Source organism: Astatotilapia calliptera, chromosome 23, assembly GCF_964374335.1.
Source record: "Astatotilapia calliptera chromosome 23, fAstCal68.1, whole genome shotgun sequence".
NCBI classification, from domain to species: Eukaryota; Metazoa; Chordata; class Actinopteri; order Cichliformes; family Cichlidae; genus Astatotilapia; species Astatotilapia calliptera.
Genome location: NC_137443.1, coordinates 33394495 through 33412350, shown reverse-complemented (window position 1 = coordinate 33412350; position 17856 = coordinate 33394495). Strand labels below are relative to the sequence as shown.

General features: G+C 40.4%; 1 protein-coding gene across 4 annotated transcripts; it reads left to right on the top strand.

Moving 5' to 3' along the window:
* The first annotated feature begins 793 nt into the window (after window positions 1-793).
* Window positions 794-17564, top strand: txndc16 (thioredoxin domain containing 16). Of its 4 annotated transcripts, none has more exons than XM_026158263.2 (20): window positions 794-1233; window positions 1502-1672; window positions 2951-3033; window positions 3116-3189; window positions 4191-4265; window positions 4487-4608; window positions 5100-5190; window positions 7201-7369; window positions 8984-9153; window positions 9237-9297; window positions 9388-9499; window positions 9621-9767; window positions 10118-10177; window positions 10542-10740; window positions 10964-11100; window positions 12116-12194; window positions 12644-12785; window positions 14688-14875; window positions 14984-15174; window positions 16943-17564. In XM_026158263.2, the coding sequence occupies exons 2-20, from the start codon at window positions 1516-1518 to the stop codon at window positions 17131-17133; spliced, it is 2448 nt and encodes an 815-aa protein (XP_026014048.2). In that variant the 5' UTR covers window positions 794-1233; window positions 1502-1515; the 3' UTR covers window positions 17134-17564. The 4 variants fall into 4 exon arrangements, with proteins under 4 accessions (XP_026014048.2, XP_026014045.2, XP_080153206.1 ...); XM_026158260.2 differs by having other exon boundaries at window positions 9388-9532; XM_080297080.1 differs by having other exon boundaries at window positions 1485-1672; window positions 9388-9532.
* The last annotated feature ends 292 nt before the right edge of the window (window positions 17565-17856 follow it).

The window sequence follows — 17856 nt, the reverse complement described above, 5'->3', positions numbered from 1 at the left end:
AAAGAAGTCCAGACGCTTTTCTTTGCAAGCTCCTTTGACCACAGCTCCTTTTCTTTTCTTTTTTTAATAAAGTGCATTCAGGCGACTGTGTTGTGATTTAGCGCTTTATAAATAAATTGAATTATCATTTATTTTCACTCCTGTCCTTGTCCCTGACCATTTCCAGAGGAATATTAATCAATATCACCAATTTGTACAGAGGTCATTAGAAGAGAGGTACAACAGCCAAGGTTTAGGGGTGCATTTCAACCAGTGGTGTTGGGTATCTTATCAAAATTGATTGAATTATAAACGCAGAAAAGTACCGTTAGATTCTGATCCGCCATGCAATACAAACAGGAACGCATCTGATTGGCAGCAGTTTAATTTTCCATCATCACACTGAGCCCAAACACACTGCCAAGGCAATAAAAGTATACCTGGATAGAAAAACCTAATCAGTCATTGATTTTTTTCGTCTCCAGAGTCTGAGCCTCGATATTATTGAAGCAGTGCTGGATAATATTGACAGAAAGCAGAACAAAAGACAGCCAACATCCCAAGAAAGAGCTTAAAATGTCATTCGAGAAGCTTGGGGAACCATTCCTGAGGACTGCTTAAAAAATTAGAAGAAATAGAGGCTGTGATGAAGAATATAGCTGGTGATACATGATATTGACTTTCAAGCTCTTTATAACTGTACAGTCCTTGTTTTTGGCTTATATGCTATATTTTCATGTTTGCTTGCACGTATAAATAAATTTAAAAAATATATATATTATTGTGGTTTTATTTTGAAACGCTTCCCGGAAGTGCCGTCGTAACTGAGCATTTAACAGTGTTTTGCTAAGATTGGAGAGTCACATCTTGAACTATTTTCTTAGATTTCATTGTGTATCAAGGCGAAAAATAACATTGGAAACAGTTTTGGTTTGGGCCTAGATTCCCCGCGGACATATAGCGACATGCATATTCTAAATTTAAAACTAATATCAGCTAATTGTTAGCTATTTAAAGCCCTTAGCACGAATATCCATCAATAGGCAGCTAACAAGCCTAGCTAAAGAATTAGCTTTTAAGAAAATCTTAAAGCGGTGTTTTTGGACTTTTTGGACGTTTTATATTTGTAAGATAGTTTTTTGCTCATAATTATCGCTGTGATGTTTCTCCCTCCAACAATGCTTTAGCTGTGGTTTTTACCTCTTGGAAAGAAACAAGTTAAGCCTTAAGGTTTTCTGCAGTCTGCTTCTTCAGGTAACAGATAGCATGCTTTTTTTGTCACTTCTTGCGTGCTGCTGTTCATTTGATTGAGCCGAACAAGAAATATTAACCAGTTATAGCAGATGGTATGGGTCACATAAAAAAATAACGAGCCTTAATCGTCCCCTTTTCTTGTTTAGGACTCAAATATGACAGCTCCCCTGCGCAGTTTGGAAATTTCAGAAGCTGAGATTATTACAAACTCTATATATATATATATATATACAATTGTGCTCCTTTAACAGTATTGTTTCTTCCAAAGAACACACCTCAGCCATGATGTGGATGTGTGTTACTGTCTTCCTGCTGTGGATGAGGTCGGGACGGTGCACAGACAAGGCCAACACTTCAGACCTGATTGAATACACAGCTGCGGACTTTTATGAGAAATTGCATTCTGGGAAGATGATGTTCATCTATTTTGAGCATCAAGGTAGGCCGCTCACTGCTCATGCTATCTCAGCTGTGCTGCTGTATATTTGTCATAGGTCCCACGCTCCTCATTATCAGGCTTGTGATGTGAAACATGCAAGCGTGCTGAACAAGTGTATTTTGATGAGTTCAACATGCTAATGAAATTAGCAGCCATGCTGACGTGACGTCAGTTTACTGAAATAAGGAGCTGTGCGGCATTTTTGCAGGAGAGCCATCTCTTCTACATGAAGAGATGAAGAAGAGCTTTGCAGAGATTCTAGATGATGCTGGAGGGTTAAAAAGACCAAAATGACTACCAGAACATCAATGTGTTGTTTCTGGCTGTGCATAAATAGTGAGTGACATTCTGTCTGCTAGGGCCCTATTCCAGGAAGCAGGATTAGCTAACATCTCTGGGTTTGCTTTCACCATAAATAAGGGAAACTCTCGCTTTCTGTTCCAGAAAGACGATTAAATTAAATTCTGAGTCAGTTGCCAGGGTAACAGATTCTGTGAACTAGACCTGCTGGCAGGCTTAGTTCACAGAGACAGTTTCTCTCTGACTCCTCCCCTCCTGAACCAGGTGACTGATGCTTTGATTCCATTCCAAGGTAATAAAGTTGCTGTCAAAGCTCATGTTATGTTTTTACAGACACAGAAATACCAGTTTTACGGGAGTTTGCTGTTTTGTGTACTTAACATGAACACTTTCCCAGTTATTGAGTCATAAATATATAAGGACAGAGACAGCGATCACGTTTATTCATAACCAGCTCACAATCAATTCTGTAGAGTCCACAACTCTAACTCTGTGTGTGGGCAGTACTGCAAACATTTACTGTATGTTACACACTGATCAATGATCAATTATTAGTCGTGCTGTAATCGGTCACACTAATGGAAAACTGTCTGTCACAGCTGGATCTTGCAAATGATGTGTACTTTTGAGTGAAGCTGAAGCTGAAATGACTTTAAGGCTCTAAACTGAATCAAATGTATTTAGAGTGACGTTTTCAAAGCAGCTACAGTCTGATTGTAATCCAAACACATTTAATGTTGAAATGTGTTCACAGATTGAGATTCAGTCATTAAATGATGTCAAACAACATTTTTTTTTAAGGTTTAGTTTTTTAAAAGTTCAGTTTAATAAAAAAAATTAAATCTTTAATACATGTGAATGTGTAGCATAAGATGAGTAAGAGAAAATTCATCATACATTAAAACGTGTGGATTCAGATTAATGGAAAGCAGTCCGTGTCTGAAAGGCGTTTCTCTTTGTCGCCTCCTCTGTTTCCAGTCTCTCCGACCATCTCTCTGTTCCTGGTGGAGTTGGAGAAGTCTGTTGAAGCTCTTCAGGATTATGGAGTACTAGTTGGTAAGGTAAGTGTAGACCCCTGTGAGCACTGCGCTTCATCAGTCATTGAAGTTGATGTTGAATCACTTTTTTGTCGTTGCTTTTTAGGTGAACTGTAACAAAGAGCTGGTTTACACGTACTGCGCAGAGGAACAGCTGCTGCACACTGCTTTTTTGTTCAGGTGAGTTGTAAAGTCTCAGTATGTGTTCATTCTAAAATGACCAGAACATGGAGGGGCAGCCAATCAGAAGAAAGATGTTTTAAAGGATGGGCAAAGTGAACTAAAATAGCTTGTTTCTGAGCGTGGGTGAAGTGGGACCTACAGCAGCCAAAGCACAATAAGTGACGGTTATTTTAAAGTGTGAATCATGCTAAGCTACAGTAACAGAATGGAAGAATAACAATTCAAGTCTGTAAATAAGGATAATAAATCTGCTGATTGTCTCTTTCTCTGTGATTTCCAACTTAATTCACTGGCATTTGTTCACACTGGGAAGTGATGTTCACATTTAATGTAAAAATTGGTGTAATTTAGCTCTGTGTTTGAATTTGATCTCTGACTCATCAAGAAGGAAAAGACGTAGCTTCCCTTCAACCTGATTCCTGACTCCATGAGCAATCAGATCCCAACTCTGTTGGCTGTGTTAAACAGGCAAAGTTATTCCACCAAACTATATCTAACTGGTCTCTCCCCCACTTCAATTTCTGTTGCTCCTCAGTATGAAAATATCTGCTGCCACCTGTTGGCATCCACCCTAAATGCTCTGCATCAGAGTCCAGAGGAAGTTCTAACTACATGTTGGAAGGGCTACTGCTCATATTAATGAAAACTTTACTCTCATTGTATTTCTAACAATCAACACAAAAGGTATTATCCCAGCTATCATCACTGAGATACACTATTAATGCTACTGTATCAACCTTTTTACCTACTCCCCTAATATATAGTAATGAAGTGGACAAAGTATTATGGAAACTGAAATGTAATGCAGTAAACTTCTTAACAGCTTCCCTTTAAAACTAGAATTTGTAACTGTAAAAAAACATTCAGTGTCCATAAAGTTTCATCAATGACTTTCAACAGCAGTGAGAATAAAAACTGAACATTATAACCTTCATGAGGGTTTTTGTGTCTGCATGGTTGCAATCTCGTTGAATCTGCCCTTGTCTTTCTGTTGCTAGAGGCGGTAAGGAGTTCTTGAGTTTTGATTTGGACACTATCTTTGACGTCAACTCGATAGTCTCCGAAGTCTTGTTGTAAGTAAGGCTTATGCTCTGTGTTGTAGAGACCTTTGTGAAACTTTAACTTTTGAACCCTTTAGGATCACATACATTCAGATGATCCACTGAGATTGAACCAGAACCAAAGTCACTCATTATTTTTTGTCTTTTGGTGAGCTTTGTTGGGGGAAAAAATGAAAGGAGGGAGCCAAACGTGTACTTCTGGCATTTAACTGAAGACGGCTTTTCTCTTCCAGCGCCATTCTACGTGATGAGATAAAGTATGTCCACACAGACGCTGACCTCCTCGCAATGGAAAAGGCAGCCAGAGGGAAGAAAGACATTGTGCTTGGTTATGTTTGCAGTCTGGGAACACAAGGTATGGGAAGAAGGACAGGAAGGATAGTAATTAATGTAAGGCTGGGCAGTTAATTCAAAAGGAATCAAAACGGACAATCACAATCTTGCCCGTGTCTGTTATTTTTGTTTCTTTGTTTTTCATTTCTGTTAATACTTATATAAACTATAAAACATACCGTTTGTGTTGTCACATGACTCAGAGCGTAATTCGAACACTGAGCCGACTGTAAAACTCCAGCAGATGGTGATTCTACATTGCCCACAGGTGCGAGTGTTGTCCGTCTCTCTGTGTTAGCCCTGCGACAGGTCACCAGCCTGTGTATGTGTATGCATAATCATTCATCGATCAAAATTCAAAATCATGATGTTAATTTGAGGTCATATCACCAAGTCCTAAATTAAAGATGGTAAACTTTTTAGTAGCTACTCATAGGTTTGATCGTACTTTGTAAGACACACATTGTCCCAGTGATTGATTCAATGTATCATCTTTGTTTGTTTTTTCTTAAGAGCACAGATCGATTATGGAGACGGCCTATGTGTATGGATCCAAATATCAGTTTATTCTCATAACAGGAGGACCCGTGTTGAAGCACCTAGGGTATGTTCTTTTTGGCCTTTCTTTGTGTACAGAGCAGGCGTCAATGACAACACTTGTACCTGGGAAGTATTCACAGCGCTTCACTTGTTCAGCATCTTGTCACGATACAGCCTTCTTTCAAGTTAGATTAAATTCAGTTTTCAACTAAAACATTCTACACACAATACCCCATAATGACAAAGGGACATTAGTTCGCTTGAATTTCTTGTAAATGTATTTAAAAAAAACCCCACACAAATGTAACATGTACATAAGTATTTTTACAACTTGATTGGAGTCCACCTGTAGTAAATTCATTTGGATGTCATTTAGAAGACACACCAGGCTATGTCCACACTAATGCGCTTTGAAAACGCATCTTTAATTCTCACTCGCTTTTGCAACTTTGTACTTTTGTGTTACTCACAGCAACAACTCCACCTCATTGTTAGTCCATTTAAAAAACTCAGTGCTTTTCCTCAACATTTTACTGCGACGTTTCAAAGAGCTGGAAAGTAAATAAACGGTAGACAAAAATGAGGCAGGTCGAATCGTCTTGCTTTTCCCGCATGCACAGGACTGGAACATAAGCGTTTTCAGACGTTTCAATGTGGACGCAGAACTCTGTGAAAACGACTGAAAACACTAGTGTGGACGTGGAGCGTTTTTCAGACGAAAACAGTTTTCAAATCTATCCGGGCTAGTGTGGACGTAGCCTTAGTCAGGGACGTAACAAAGAACACAATAGTTGCTCTGACAGAGCTCCAGGAGAACCTTCCAGAAGGACAACCACTTATGCAGCACTTCAGTAATCAGGCCCGTGTGGTAAAGTGGCAAGATGTAAGCCACTGCTCAGTAAGAGACACATGACAGCCTACGTGTAGTTTGCCAAAAGGCACCTGAAACAAAATTCTCTGGTCTGATGAAACAAGGACTAACTTTGGTTTGGCCTGAATACTGTGGGCCGTGTCTGAAGGAAACCAGGCATCACTCATCACCAGGCCAATACCATCCCTACGGTGAAGCATGGTGGTGGCAGTATCATGCTGTGGGAATGGTTTTTTGGAGCACGAACTGGGGGACCAGCTATGTACAGAGACATCCTTAATGATAACCTGCTGAGTTATCATCCAACAGGACAACAACCTAAACACACAGCCAAGATAACAAAGAAGTGGCTTCAGGACCTCTCTGTGAATACCTTTGAGGGGCCGGCCAGAGCTCAGACTTAACCCGATTAACCCGATGGCTGTGCACCAATGCTCCCCATCCTGCCTGAGAGGAGAAACTCCCCCCAAAAAGTGTTTCTTGTTGCATCATACTCAAAAATACTTGAGGCTGTAATTTTGCCAAAGGTGCTTCAGCAAAGTATTGAGCAAAGGCTGTGAAAAATTGTGTACATTTAGTTTTGCTTTTAATTTTTAATGCATTTGCGAAAATATAAATCAAATGTTTTTCACCTTGTCATTATCGGGTATTGTGAGTAGAATTTTTCAGGTGATAAATGAATTGAATCCAGCTGGGGATAAGGCTGTAACATGACAAAATGTGGAACAAGTGAAGCGCTTTGAATATTACGTAACACAACATAGAAAAGAAGAAGCTGAGATTGAGGCTCTTTGCAAAGTGTCCTACAGCTGTGCAGCAAATGTAGTTCCAGCTACAGCAGCTCGTGTGATATTTACTGAAAGTTTAAGATGACAGCTGATGTCTCTGCTGTGGCCTTGTGACCTCAGAGATACATGCTCAAAACCTTAAACTCACATGGCGTGAAAACCAAAGGGACTGTCATTCGAAACAGGCTTTTAACATACCCAGGATAATTTTTGCTTTTCTGGTCTGACTCCAAATACTTGGGAGAAAATATGAAAAGTCTGACATCCTGTTGGAAATGCATAGACAAACACACAAGTGTGGATACAAAGAAAAGGATTCATGTAATTTCTCATGTTATAAACTAAAGACCCGACAGTATGAATGTGTTTGATGTTAGTCTGTGTTTTCAGGAAGTTGTCTCTGTGTGTCTTTCAGTGTAAACGAATCGTCTCCTTCGCCTCGAGTGTGGTTCCTCCACTGCAGAGTTCACAGTGGGTTCATGACCCCAATGACCTCTGAGCGCTGCCCTTTGACCCGCATGAGGAAACCCCTATCCACCTTAAGCCTCCACTCCTTCCTGCAGCTCATGGAGGCTCCACTAGTTGTAAGCTGGTACAGGATTACTTTGTAAATTAATGCAAAATTTATCAGGTTATTTGGCGTATAAAATGTCATCGAGCTGTTGGCGTCGTGCGAACAGAGTGAAGTTCATGGTTCAGTTTTCTTTGCGTTAGCTGACTTGACAAAACCCCAGTCAGAGATAAGGGTTGTTATCAGTGTTCTTTCTGCTTTAGGCTCAGTGTCTGTGCTCATTTGGTGATACAGATCTATGCAAATAAGACAAGACAGCGGTGCTGCAGTTGGTTGTTAATCTTCTCAATTTCTGATCTTCACAAACATGCCAAAAAAACAGAATACTGTCTTGAGTTGTTTAAGTGTTTTATTTCTCAGTGCCCTGTCATTCCTGCTGTTTGTTACTAATGTGACAGCTGCACATCAGCGCTCTGACACCTCAGATACATTAAAATATTTAGTCAGTGTGTTCAAGCTCATAGAGGAAAAATTGAGAACGCTTTATTTGTTGCCAGGTCAAAGTGAAATTTATTTTAATAAACGAAGATTATTGGCAAGAAGTGGCCAACAGATGTAACTGATCACTTTTCTAATCTGATCTCTGTTAGGTGCAATTCCAGCTGCTGTAACTCTTTGGCTGGGCTTCAATCAGTGGCATTAGTAAGGTACGGCTTAACAACTTTCATGTATAAAGTGTATTTCTTCAGCAATGAGTCTTTATAGCTCTAAAGCAGGGATGTCCCCGCCGTAGTACATTTTCCAGTTGACCGGATTGGACACTTAGGCAGGTCATTTCTAGCCCCCGGGCCTCACAGTAGGCATCCCTGCTCTAAAATACATTTTAAGTGAAAGATTCGGTGAGAAGCTGGGCTTCAGCATAAGTTACCACAGTGATTTAGCAAGGGTAAAATAGACCAACCTTCATGACACTGACAACTAAACTAAACTAACCTGTTAAACTCAGCGGTCCAAAACAAAAGAGCAAGATCAAAAAGAAATTCAGGAGTTCAGTCATTAAGAAGCAACAAGAGTGTATGAAATGATGCAAGAGACAAAACTACTGATGTGTCTCTAAGTGGAGATGTTGCTGATGGGGCTAGCGAACATAAGAAAAAGGAGAACACAGCCTCCTGTTCTCTTTGTGTATAGTAGTCACATATCGTGACGTTTCTTTCAGTTACCTGTAGGCTGACGTTTCTGAGGTGCGAATAAAAGTTGGACTTACTCGATGCTTCCTGTAAAAGCAGCTTTAATAACAATATAAGACTCACTACGCAAGCTTCTTCACAGTTCACAAGTCAAGTCAATTTAGTTTTATAGTGTCAAATCATAACAAATGCTTTATATTGTAAGCTAAAGATCCTCCAGTAATACTGAGAAAACCCAACGATCAGATCACCACCTATGAGCAAGCACTTGGCGTCAGCGGGAAGAAAAAACACCCTTTTAACAGGAACACAGCATATTAGATCATGTGGTTATTGTGCTGTCATTGCAGCTGTGTTTTGTAAGTAGACCTTTAGAAAAAAGCAACGTACAACTTACCAAATTTACAAAAAAAGTAACCATGAGCATGTTGTGCACAAAGAGCCACCCTACTACCAGGAGTAGAATCTCTTAACACTTTGTGTCTCTTCCTTACCAGACCGAGGTGTACGACGACCCCTCCTCAGTCCAGCCCCCCCAGTTCCCCTACCAGCAGACTCCCCAGGTCTTCCTCTTCTCTCATCCCGCAACCGAGCACCTGGACCTCGATACGGCCACCACGCTGGCCTGGAGGCTGCGAGGCCTCGCCCTGCTGCTGCTTGTACACAGGTGTGCAACAGCTCCAGCTACATGTACGAGCATGGATATGAAGACATTAAGATAATTTCTTTTATGGGTTTGTGTGTTTCCAGGCAGAGCCCTGCAGTGAAAACCCTTGATGAGTACAATGCTGCTTATAGGCTGCCTGAGAAGGTGTGACTCTAACATGGCACGAGATAATACACAGAATGAGAGTACCTGTTATTCTTACCCACGTTTTTGTTTGTGTGTGTGCACCTCCAGAGTTTAGAAGTAAAGTATTTGACCTTAAACAGCCTCGATGAGGTGTTGGTGCTGTTCGCAGATCAAGAAAAAGATGAAGAGGAGGAGGAGGAGGATGAAGAAGACAATGAAGGTGTGGATGATGATGAGGAAGATTCACATTTTGGTAAAGGGACTCAAGAGTGAAAGAAGCATGAAGAAAAGGAAGAATGAGAACAGGAGATTAACTTTTTTGTGTCTGCATCTGTCTCCAGGCAAGCTGGACGATGAAATCGCAGCAGCAGTTTTTGAAAACAGAGGCACCTTATCGGACATGGATTCAGTTACCCAACTGACGTCTGACAACTTTCACAGTGCAGTAGCACAGAGTGGCCTCACAGTGGTGCTCTTCTACCTCAAATGTAAGACAGAGTCGCTGCTTTAGAGGCGTCTTGGCACTTTAGGCAGTTAATACAACAAATTCAGTATTTACCAGGAAAGAGAAACTACATGTATAGAATCATCAGAAAAATCTGATATAAAACTCTAACAATGTTGCTCATTTACCGTACTTCTAACAGTCTTTATGAAGCCTTTTTCCTGTCCATGGAAGTTATACTTCTACCACCATATTTACTGTTTTGGAATTCATCTCTTTCATATAATGTCTCTTATATGAACCAGGCATACTTTATGTTTAAAAAAAAAAAAAAAAGTTTTCCTCTTGAACATGAAATGCAAGTAAATTGCAGTTTCTGTTTTCTCCCACCAGGGGATGCTGTTTCAATGGCTTTTCTCAGCTCTTTCATTGAAGTTGCAGAGAGACTTGCAGGTAAACAAGCAGTTTTTTTTGGGGGGGGCTATGTTTCCACTGTTTATTTTAGCAGACGTCAAAACAGAGATCTGTATTTGAACAGAAGTGTGTTTGGATGGCAGTACCACGTCAGTTATGACTCCTATTATTGTGCTTTACAGTTTGTCTAAATTTACAAAAGATGAAACCCCCTTGTGAACCAACATACAGTCGTCTAAATCCATGTACTGAATGAATTGCCCTTTTACCTTAACCACAAAGGATTGTTATCTAGGCAGATGTAATATTCAGGCCTCATTTGCACATTTCAAAACTTGATTAATAGCAACAATGGATAGAAAATTCACTCATCAACACATGATTTGCTCTCACTGACCTTAAGACTCAGAGGTCAACGAAGTTCAGATGAGTGTGGTCGACTGCAGCGAATGGACCGACCTCTGCGCCGCTCAGCCAGGCAGTGCTGTCCCCTTCCAGCCAATCACTGCCTTTCCCAGTGTCTTGCTTCTTCACCCCCAGCATCCGGCCCAGCACTTCAGAGGAATGCTGGGTAGTGAGTCACTACATCGCTTCATCATGATGTGAGAAAACATGAATATAACTTTGAAGTCATATATAAGCCTTTAACCTCAGTCGGGTCCAAATCAAGGACTGATGAAATAGCAGTTAGTGTACTTGTACAATCCTTTCCCTTTAACCTGAAATAGAAATGGAGGTGTGTTTAGTCTTGTAGCGCTGTCTTTTTAATGTCAGTCTACTTACATGTACACGTGTGTTTGTGTGGACTTGATTTTTTTTAACCAGAAGCCGTGTAGCTTCTCCTGTTCGTCTGTCCACTCTAGAGGAAGCGCAATCATTCCTTCTGGAAGTGCCTCATCCTGAGCTAGCAGGGTACCAGCTTGACAGAGTTGTGGGATTGTTTGAGGCCCAGACACAAACAGGTAAGATGTTGTTATTGTGCATTGTTGTTGCAAGGGAAGCCTCAGTGCAAATGCTAAACTTCTATTAGTTATGGTTATACTACTAAGGAAGATCTCCCAGTAGCTGCAATCAAAACAAGAACTTTTAAGGGAGTGGGGGAGAAATACTTGGAGGTGTTTTGTAGCTGTTAATTAACACTTTTGTCTGTACTCATTCACATTCAAAGCTATCTCAATGTTAGCATTGTGTTTACAGTAACAGAGTAGGTGTAATCAGCTAATACTTACTCTGGCTAATATATAAAAGATACATTTAGCTACTGTGACCTCTGTTGGTTTGTGAACTCCTGTTTTAAAGCGATGAGATGAGTGTTTTTACTGTTGCTATCTTGGTGTTTGGAAAGTGGGGGTGATAAATAAGGGGCAGATCACTACACATGATCACTATATGAATGGGAGTGGTAAACAATCGAGTGGGAAAGTAGCTGTCTGTCTGCTTTGTCACAATAAATTCAATTTCATTTATATAGCACCAAATCACAACATCAGTCATCTCAAAGTGCTTTATATTGTAAGGTAGACTCTACAATAATAGATACAGAGAAAATATACTAGATACTGGAACCAATGAAGGGAAGCTCTCTCTTTCATAGGAGCTACAGTATTGAGAGTCGTACGTAATGAGGAGGTAAAATTATTAACAAGATAATCTTCCAGAAGGAAGTCGCCCAGGATTTTCACATTGATATCACTGAGGCTGCTTGCTTGGTGCATCCACTGCGACAGTTGAGCGATCGGTCAAAATAAATTGCAGTGTGAGTGTTCATGGTAATGTGGAAATATATCACCTGATCTAACAATGCAGCTCGTTGTTGTGCTTTCATTCAGTTCTGGACAACACAAACGAATGAGTTCAGATTCTGCTCATTGTTGATTTTAGTCTTTTCCTCTTTGTTATTTTAAATAGACGGTGTGTTTCCAGTATCTTGTATTACTTACTCTTTCTTTCCAAATTTTTCTTTATTGCCATGTTTAGCAGCGTTTACCGAAGCAGCAAAGTCCCTGAGAGGAGACGCACTGACTGGACTGCTGACAGATGAACTGGCAGAGAAATGGTACGAGCTCTACCATTTCAAGGTTGAGGCAATTTGGCAAACTGCTTCTTCGAGTTTAAAGTCCTAAATTACTGGAAGTTTTGAAAAACACACTGTAGCTGAAGTTTGAAAAGCACAAAATATAGTTCCATGAGTTGTCTGTTTTTCCTAACTTTGAAATGTAGGATTTCCAATTGCTTTTAAAGGCTTTAGGAGATGGACAGTTAAGCAGTTTGTTTTTGAGGGGTGGAAATCCTACATGTACCTACTATAATCCAACCTGGCTTTGGAAAGACGCTTTAATCAGTGTTGTAGTTACATTTTGTAAAGGTTTAGACATACCTGTCATTAAAAACTTAGCTGTGATTCTAATGTTTAATATTTAAATTTTAACCATTTAAAATATTGTTTATTAGTTTTACTTATATTGTGCGTGTGCGTGCGTGCGTGCGTGCATGTTGACTATGCAGGGCTGCAGACCACACTGTAGACCTTCCCGCAGTGTTAGTGTTTCCATCTTGGAGGACACACACTCATCCTTTCACACTGCCTGCCTCCTCGTCTGCTGAAGAGCTGCTCACACACATTAACACTGCGCTGCTCCACCCAATGGTAAACCATAGTGTGTGTGTGTGTGTGTGTGTGTGTGTGTGTGTGTGTGTGTGTGTGTGTGTGTGTGTGTGTACACTTGTCTTTATCATTTTTTGCAAAATTAGTCACAAATTCAAGTTGGATGACTTGTTTCAATGCAATCATCCAGTCAGGAATAGTGAGTGAATAACTAAGTCCAGCTTGATTTTAATCACTATAATCCGTCCGTCTTCTTCCTCTTATCTGGGGCCGGGTCGTGGGGGCAGCAACTTAAGCAGAGAAGCCCAGACCTCCCTCTCCACGGCCACCTCTTCCAGCTTCCGAGAGATATAAACTCTCCAGTGTGTCCTGGGTCTGCCCCAGGGCCTTGTCCCAATGGGAGATGCCCAAAACACCTCACCCAGGAAGCGCTCATGTTGCTCATGGAGGAGCAGCAGCTCTACTCTGGGGCCCTTCTGGGTGGCTGAACTTCTCACCCTATTTCTAAGGGAGAAGCCAGCCACCCTTCGGAGGAAGCTCATTTCCACTGCTTCTATCCGCGATCTCGTTCTTTCGATCACTACCCACAGCTCGTGACCATAGGTGAGGGTAGGGACATCGATCGGCCAGTAAAGTGAGAGCTTTGCTTTTACACTCAGCTCTCTCTTCACCACGACGGACCAGTACAGTGTGTCCGCTTCACTGCAGCCGCACCAATCTGTCTGTCGATCTCCCGCTCCCTTCTCCCGTCACTCTTGAACAAGTACCCGAGATGCTTAAACTCCTCCACTTGGGGCAGGAACTTGTCCCTGACCCAGAGTGAGCACTCCACCCTTTTCTTGGCCTTTGAGGACCTCCTTAATCCCACTTGAAAATACATTACAATACAATATACAATTCTTGGATGTTTATAAAAGCCACTATGGCGTGTTCATAGTATCATAGTCTCAGGTAATGGGCTTCACATGTGGTTTAGTTACGGCTTTCCAAATACAGAGGTCATGCCAGGTCAGAGTAATGCTTCGATAATCCTTGATGGATGATAAGATGGGTTAAGGGTCTGATTCCTGCTGTGGAAATGCTTCCATGGAGCTTGGGATCAAAAGTCCAGTCAATGACACATTCTCCCCTCTGGCTGTGCTGATGACCTCACACCAATCAATCACAGAATATGACTTGATAAAACGAGTTAAATGGAGACATTAACACTTGCTTCTGTGTTATTTATGATGGTGAGAGAGTGACCTGGACTGAAATGTGTCATATATAATTCAAGGAGAATTGCACCCTCAGAAAAATCCCTGCTAGTGTTAAAAGCTGCTGACGGGACTGATGAGGCGCTTTGTTTTATATCTCTTTGTTTCCTTTTAACTGTACAGAATTCGGAGAGTATTTAAACAGAAACGTGACAGTAATTTGTGTCAGTTATAGTAGATTGCACAGGTCAGCATTAAATCAGATTTGTGCATTGTCAGCAGATGACTCGCAGTACCGTCCACTCTCATGGATACGTTTATTTTGCAGTCGCAGCCTTGTACTCGTGCTCTGCTTAGTAAATCTTTATCACTTAATATTGGCTCAGCCATCTCACTATTTAATTGACAGACCCTCTTAAAATTCCACCTGCAGTTTTCTTCACAGGAAGTAAACAGCTGCTTCTAACATGCTTGGTGCTGACCTTTGTAAGCAGGTTTTCTGCAGGATGTTGCAGGTGCAGCAAAAACCAGTGATGTGTAAACTTTGGATAATTAGCCGAAACTCAAGATTTGTGCTGATTGTGTCAAAGTCAAACCTTCTCTTTTTCATTTGGGATGTTGTTCATTTCACTGGCCTGTGTTTTATCTGGTTTGTAGTGTGATGACTGAGTTTGTGAAAATGCAGATATTTGAAGTCTTTGAGTTATTTGGCACTTCTTCGTCCTCTTTTCATGATTTCTATCCCCAGCCTGAGCTGACTGTAGAAAATCTGCCATCCTTCCTCTTGCTGGGCAAAGCCCTACTCCTTCTGTTTGTGGGAGAGGAGGAGGACAAGATTGGGCGAAGGCAGAACCAGGCGCTGGTGAAGGAGATGAGAACATTAGTAGAGTCGGAAGGGGAAACGATGGAGCGATATTTGGCCTGCTGGATCCATCTGTACGTTTCTGTTTCTGCTTATTTGCTGCTCTATTTTTCCATCGTGTACACAATCCAAAATCCCCACTTTTTTATTTATACTTTTTTTAAAAATATATTTTGTTTTAGTGGACGCACTCCAGCTGGTATGTCCGTCCTGGGGTCATACGTAGGCTCTATGCCCCCTCTTCCTGCACTAGTCCTCACACACTTGCCCTCTGGAGACCAAATATACCAGTACCCACCCAACACCCCCATAGTGGCTTCCTCAGTCCTTCACTGGCTGCAAAGGGTCGAGGATGGTACTGAGTCACCAACAGGTAAGGAGGGGAGAAGAGAAAGCTTAAAGCTGAGTTTACAATCCCATAAATTCCAAGACAGCTATGCTATACAGCTATAATTCTGCCTTATTACAGACAGTTAATGAACCGGTCACTCTTAAAAGCAGAATTGAGAGTAGAAATGTGCAAGATTACCTTAAAGATTGAAATCTTTAAGGTAATGTTCAGGTCACCTTAGTCTGGATGGAATTTCCAGTCAATAAAAAATCAATAATAAACAATTCAACTATGCCTCAGATTTACCTTTAGCAGTTTGTAGATTCTAGTCACCTGGAATTTATTTGAGTTACAAGCACATTTTGAAAATCTCGCACAAAGTCATCAAATGAGACTGGATGCAACGACAAAAGCAGACATTGTGTGTGATTGTTGACTGACCTTTGTGATCAAGAGGCTGTCCTTCTGTCTATTTACATTTGCCTTTCTACATACAACAGTTAGTCTGAGAAATTACTTGTACTGGTGATATTTCTAAATGGAAATAATACCTGTGGTCACATTCCCACCATAAAGACTGACTACACATTCAGCAGTCTTCTCTATCAGTGAGAGAACTGTTAATATAACTGTTGAACGTAGTTCAGATATGAAACCCGAACTATCTGGAGTCCTCTTTTAGCTCTGGAGTGTATAAAGGCAAGAGCCGAGATAAGATGCTGGTCTCCATCACTGAAATGCACAACGTTTAATTGATTCTCTGCACACAAACTGCAGACTAACAACCTTTTTACTAATGCAGCAGGACTTAAGGTTCTGTTTTTGACTTGCTGTAATCTTGTTTTAACCAAAACTCTTCTGCTGGATTGCAATGTATTCATTTTTACTATTCATCGATTTGGAAATGCTGTTAAACCTGTATTATGTTTGCAGACTCGCATTTAGTTTACAGGTAGCGATGGTTGTCATATATGAGTGAGTCCTAAAATTATTATTTGAAGTCATTTTATAAAAGTGAAAAAAGTTGTTGTGACGATTATAAATTGAACTTCAGGAACAAAAATGGTCTATAAATAAATAAAATTTTATTTAATTTATTTATAGAAATAAATAGAAGCAAAACTAAACACACTGAACATGGAACGCAAGACTATCAAAATAAACCAGGAAACACTAAGACACAGACTAACTCATAGCATGACACGGGAACTGAGAGGAAAGGACACACAAGGAAACAAGATGGATTAGGGAGATAACGGAGGAGATAACGAGGGGGACGCAGGAACAGATAATGGAGACGAGACACAGAGAGTGAGAGGAGAGACATGACGGTCTGGGGAAACATGGGATAAAAATGACAGGCAGGGGAGGGATGAAATGAGACATAAGGAGGAGAACATGGGAAGAGAAAAGGGAAAGAAGACACAACGACACACACATAAACAGAGACACACAGAGAGGGACACAGAGGACAAAGACACAAGGGAAACCTAATAACCAAGGAGCTAAAACAGGACAACCTGGGCTATATAGAATAAACTCAAGAAGACTGGAGAAGTTAAGCCCGACTGATATATCGGCCAATATTAGCTATTTGCTGATATATTGTTATTGGCATTTAAAATGACTGATGAGTAAAGAAGACACAAACGAAATTGATGTTACAGCACTCTGACACCAGGTATCAACATTCCTGTGAAAATTCCTGTGTTTTACTTTCTAATCTTAAGACAAATATGCTTTTAACAATATGATTCATTTTAATTCTGTATGAAACTTCACATTATAATAAAATATTTTTGTTCTGTAGGTTTGCTGGATGAGGATAGCTGGCCACCTGCTTTTGAGTTCTATGACTTCTTGAAAATTATGGACATGCAGGAACCTGACTCTGCCCAGCAGCAAACTCCTAAGGAGGAGGAGGAAGAGGTTAATGTGAAAGAACATGTAGTGGTAGAGGACATGACAGGTGACAATCGTCACGCTCACTCTGAACTCTGAACATCAGATGGAAAGAACACTGCTGATCTGATTTGTCTGTTTCTTTGTTTAAGTTTTCTTTTCTATTAATAATATACAGCTTAAATGTTGGGTTACTGAGTATTTAATGAGAGATTATTATAATAATGTAATAATAGTAATAATAATATTTTTGCCATTGTGTTTTAATGTGACATGCTGGCTATTAAACCTTTCAGTTGTTCCTGGATGTTATTTTTGGATTTTTTTTTTATTGAGACTGTTTCATTGTCTGATTTCTTACTGCTGTGATTTTGTGACTCTTTTAACTTTGTAGATGCATCTGATTGGCTGTTTTTGTTTGGTTTTGTTTTTAAAGCTGCTCATGTGCCAGTTAACTGAACTAATTATGTGTCAGTCAGTAAACTGTCCCTTAATTTCGTTGTAAGTCATAAACCTTTGGAAAACAAAAAGTGTGTTTAACTATTTTTATGAACGCATTCATAAAAATGTGTTCATTCCATTCATTAACTCAAAAACCAGTCTTATGTGTTATCATCGTGTCATATCGTCTACTTGGTGAAACAAATATCTGTACCTTCGACAACATACGTTTTCAAAACAGACTCGTTACATTAGGTTCAGCAGTTTCATTTGTAGTGTTTATACTGAGGAGTTAAAGTGGGCTGGAAGGAGTGCAGGTGTCAGAATCTAGCTCGAGGAGGAAGCATGAAGACAGTGATGTTTATTTAGTTGCAGCTAATT

Excerpts from the sequence above, each read along its gene's own strand:
- txndc16 (XM_026158260.2), top strand. The coding sequence starts at position 1,516 with ATGATGTGGATGTGTGTTACTGTCTTCCTGCTGTGGATGAGGTCGGGA. Across the intron at positions 10,741-10,963 it reads CTACATCGCTTCATCATGAT|AAGCCGTGTAGCTTCTCCTG; the intron begins GTGAGAAAACAT and ends TTTTTTAACCAG. Across the intron at positions 11,101-12,115 it reads TGAGGCCCAGACACAAACAG|CAGCGTTTACCGAAGCAGCA; the intron begins GTAAGATGTTGT and ends TGCCATGTTTAG.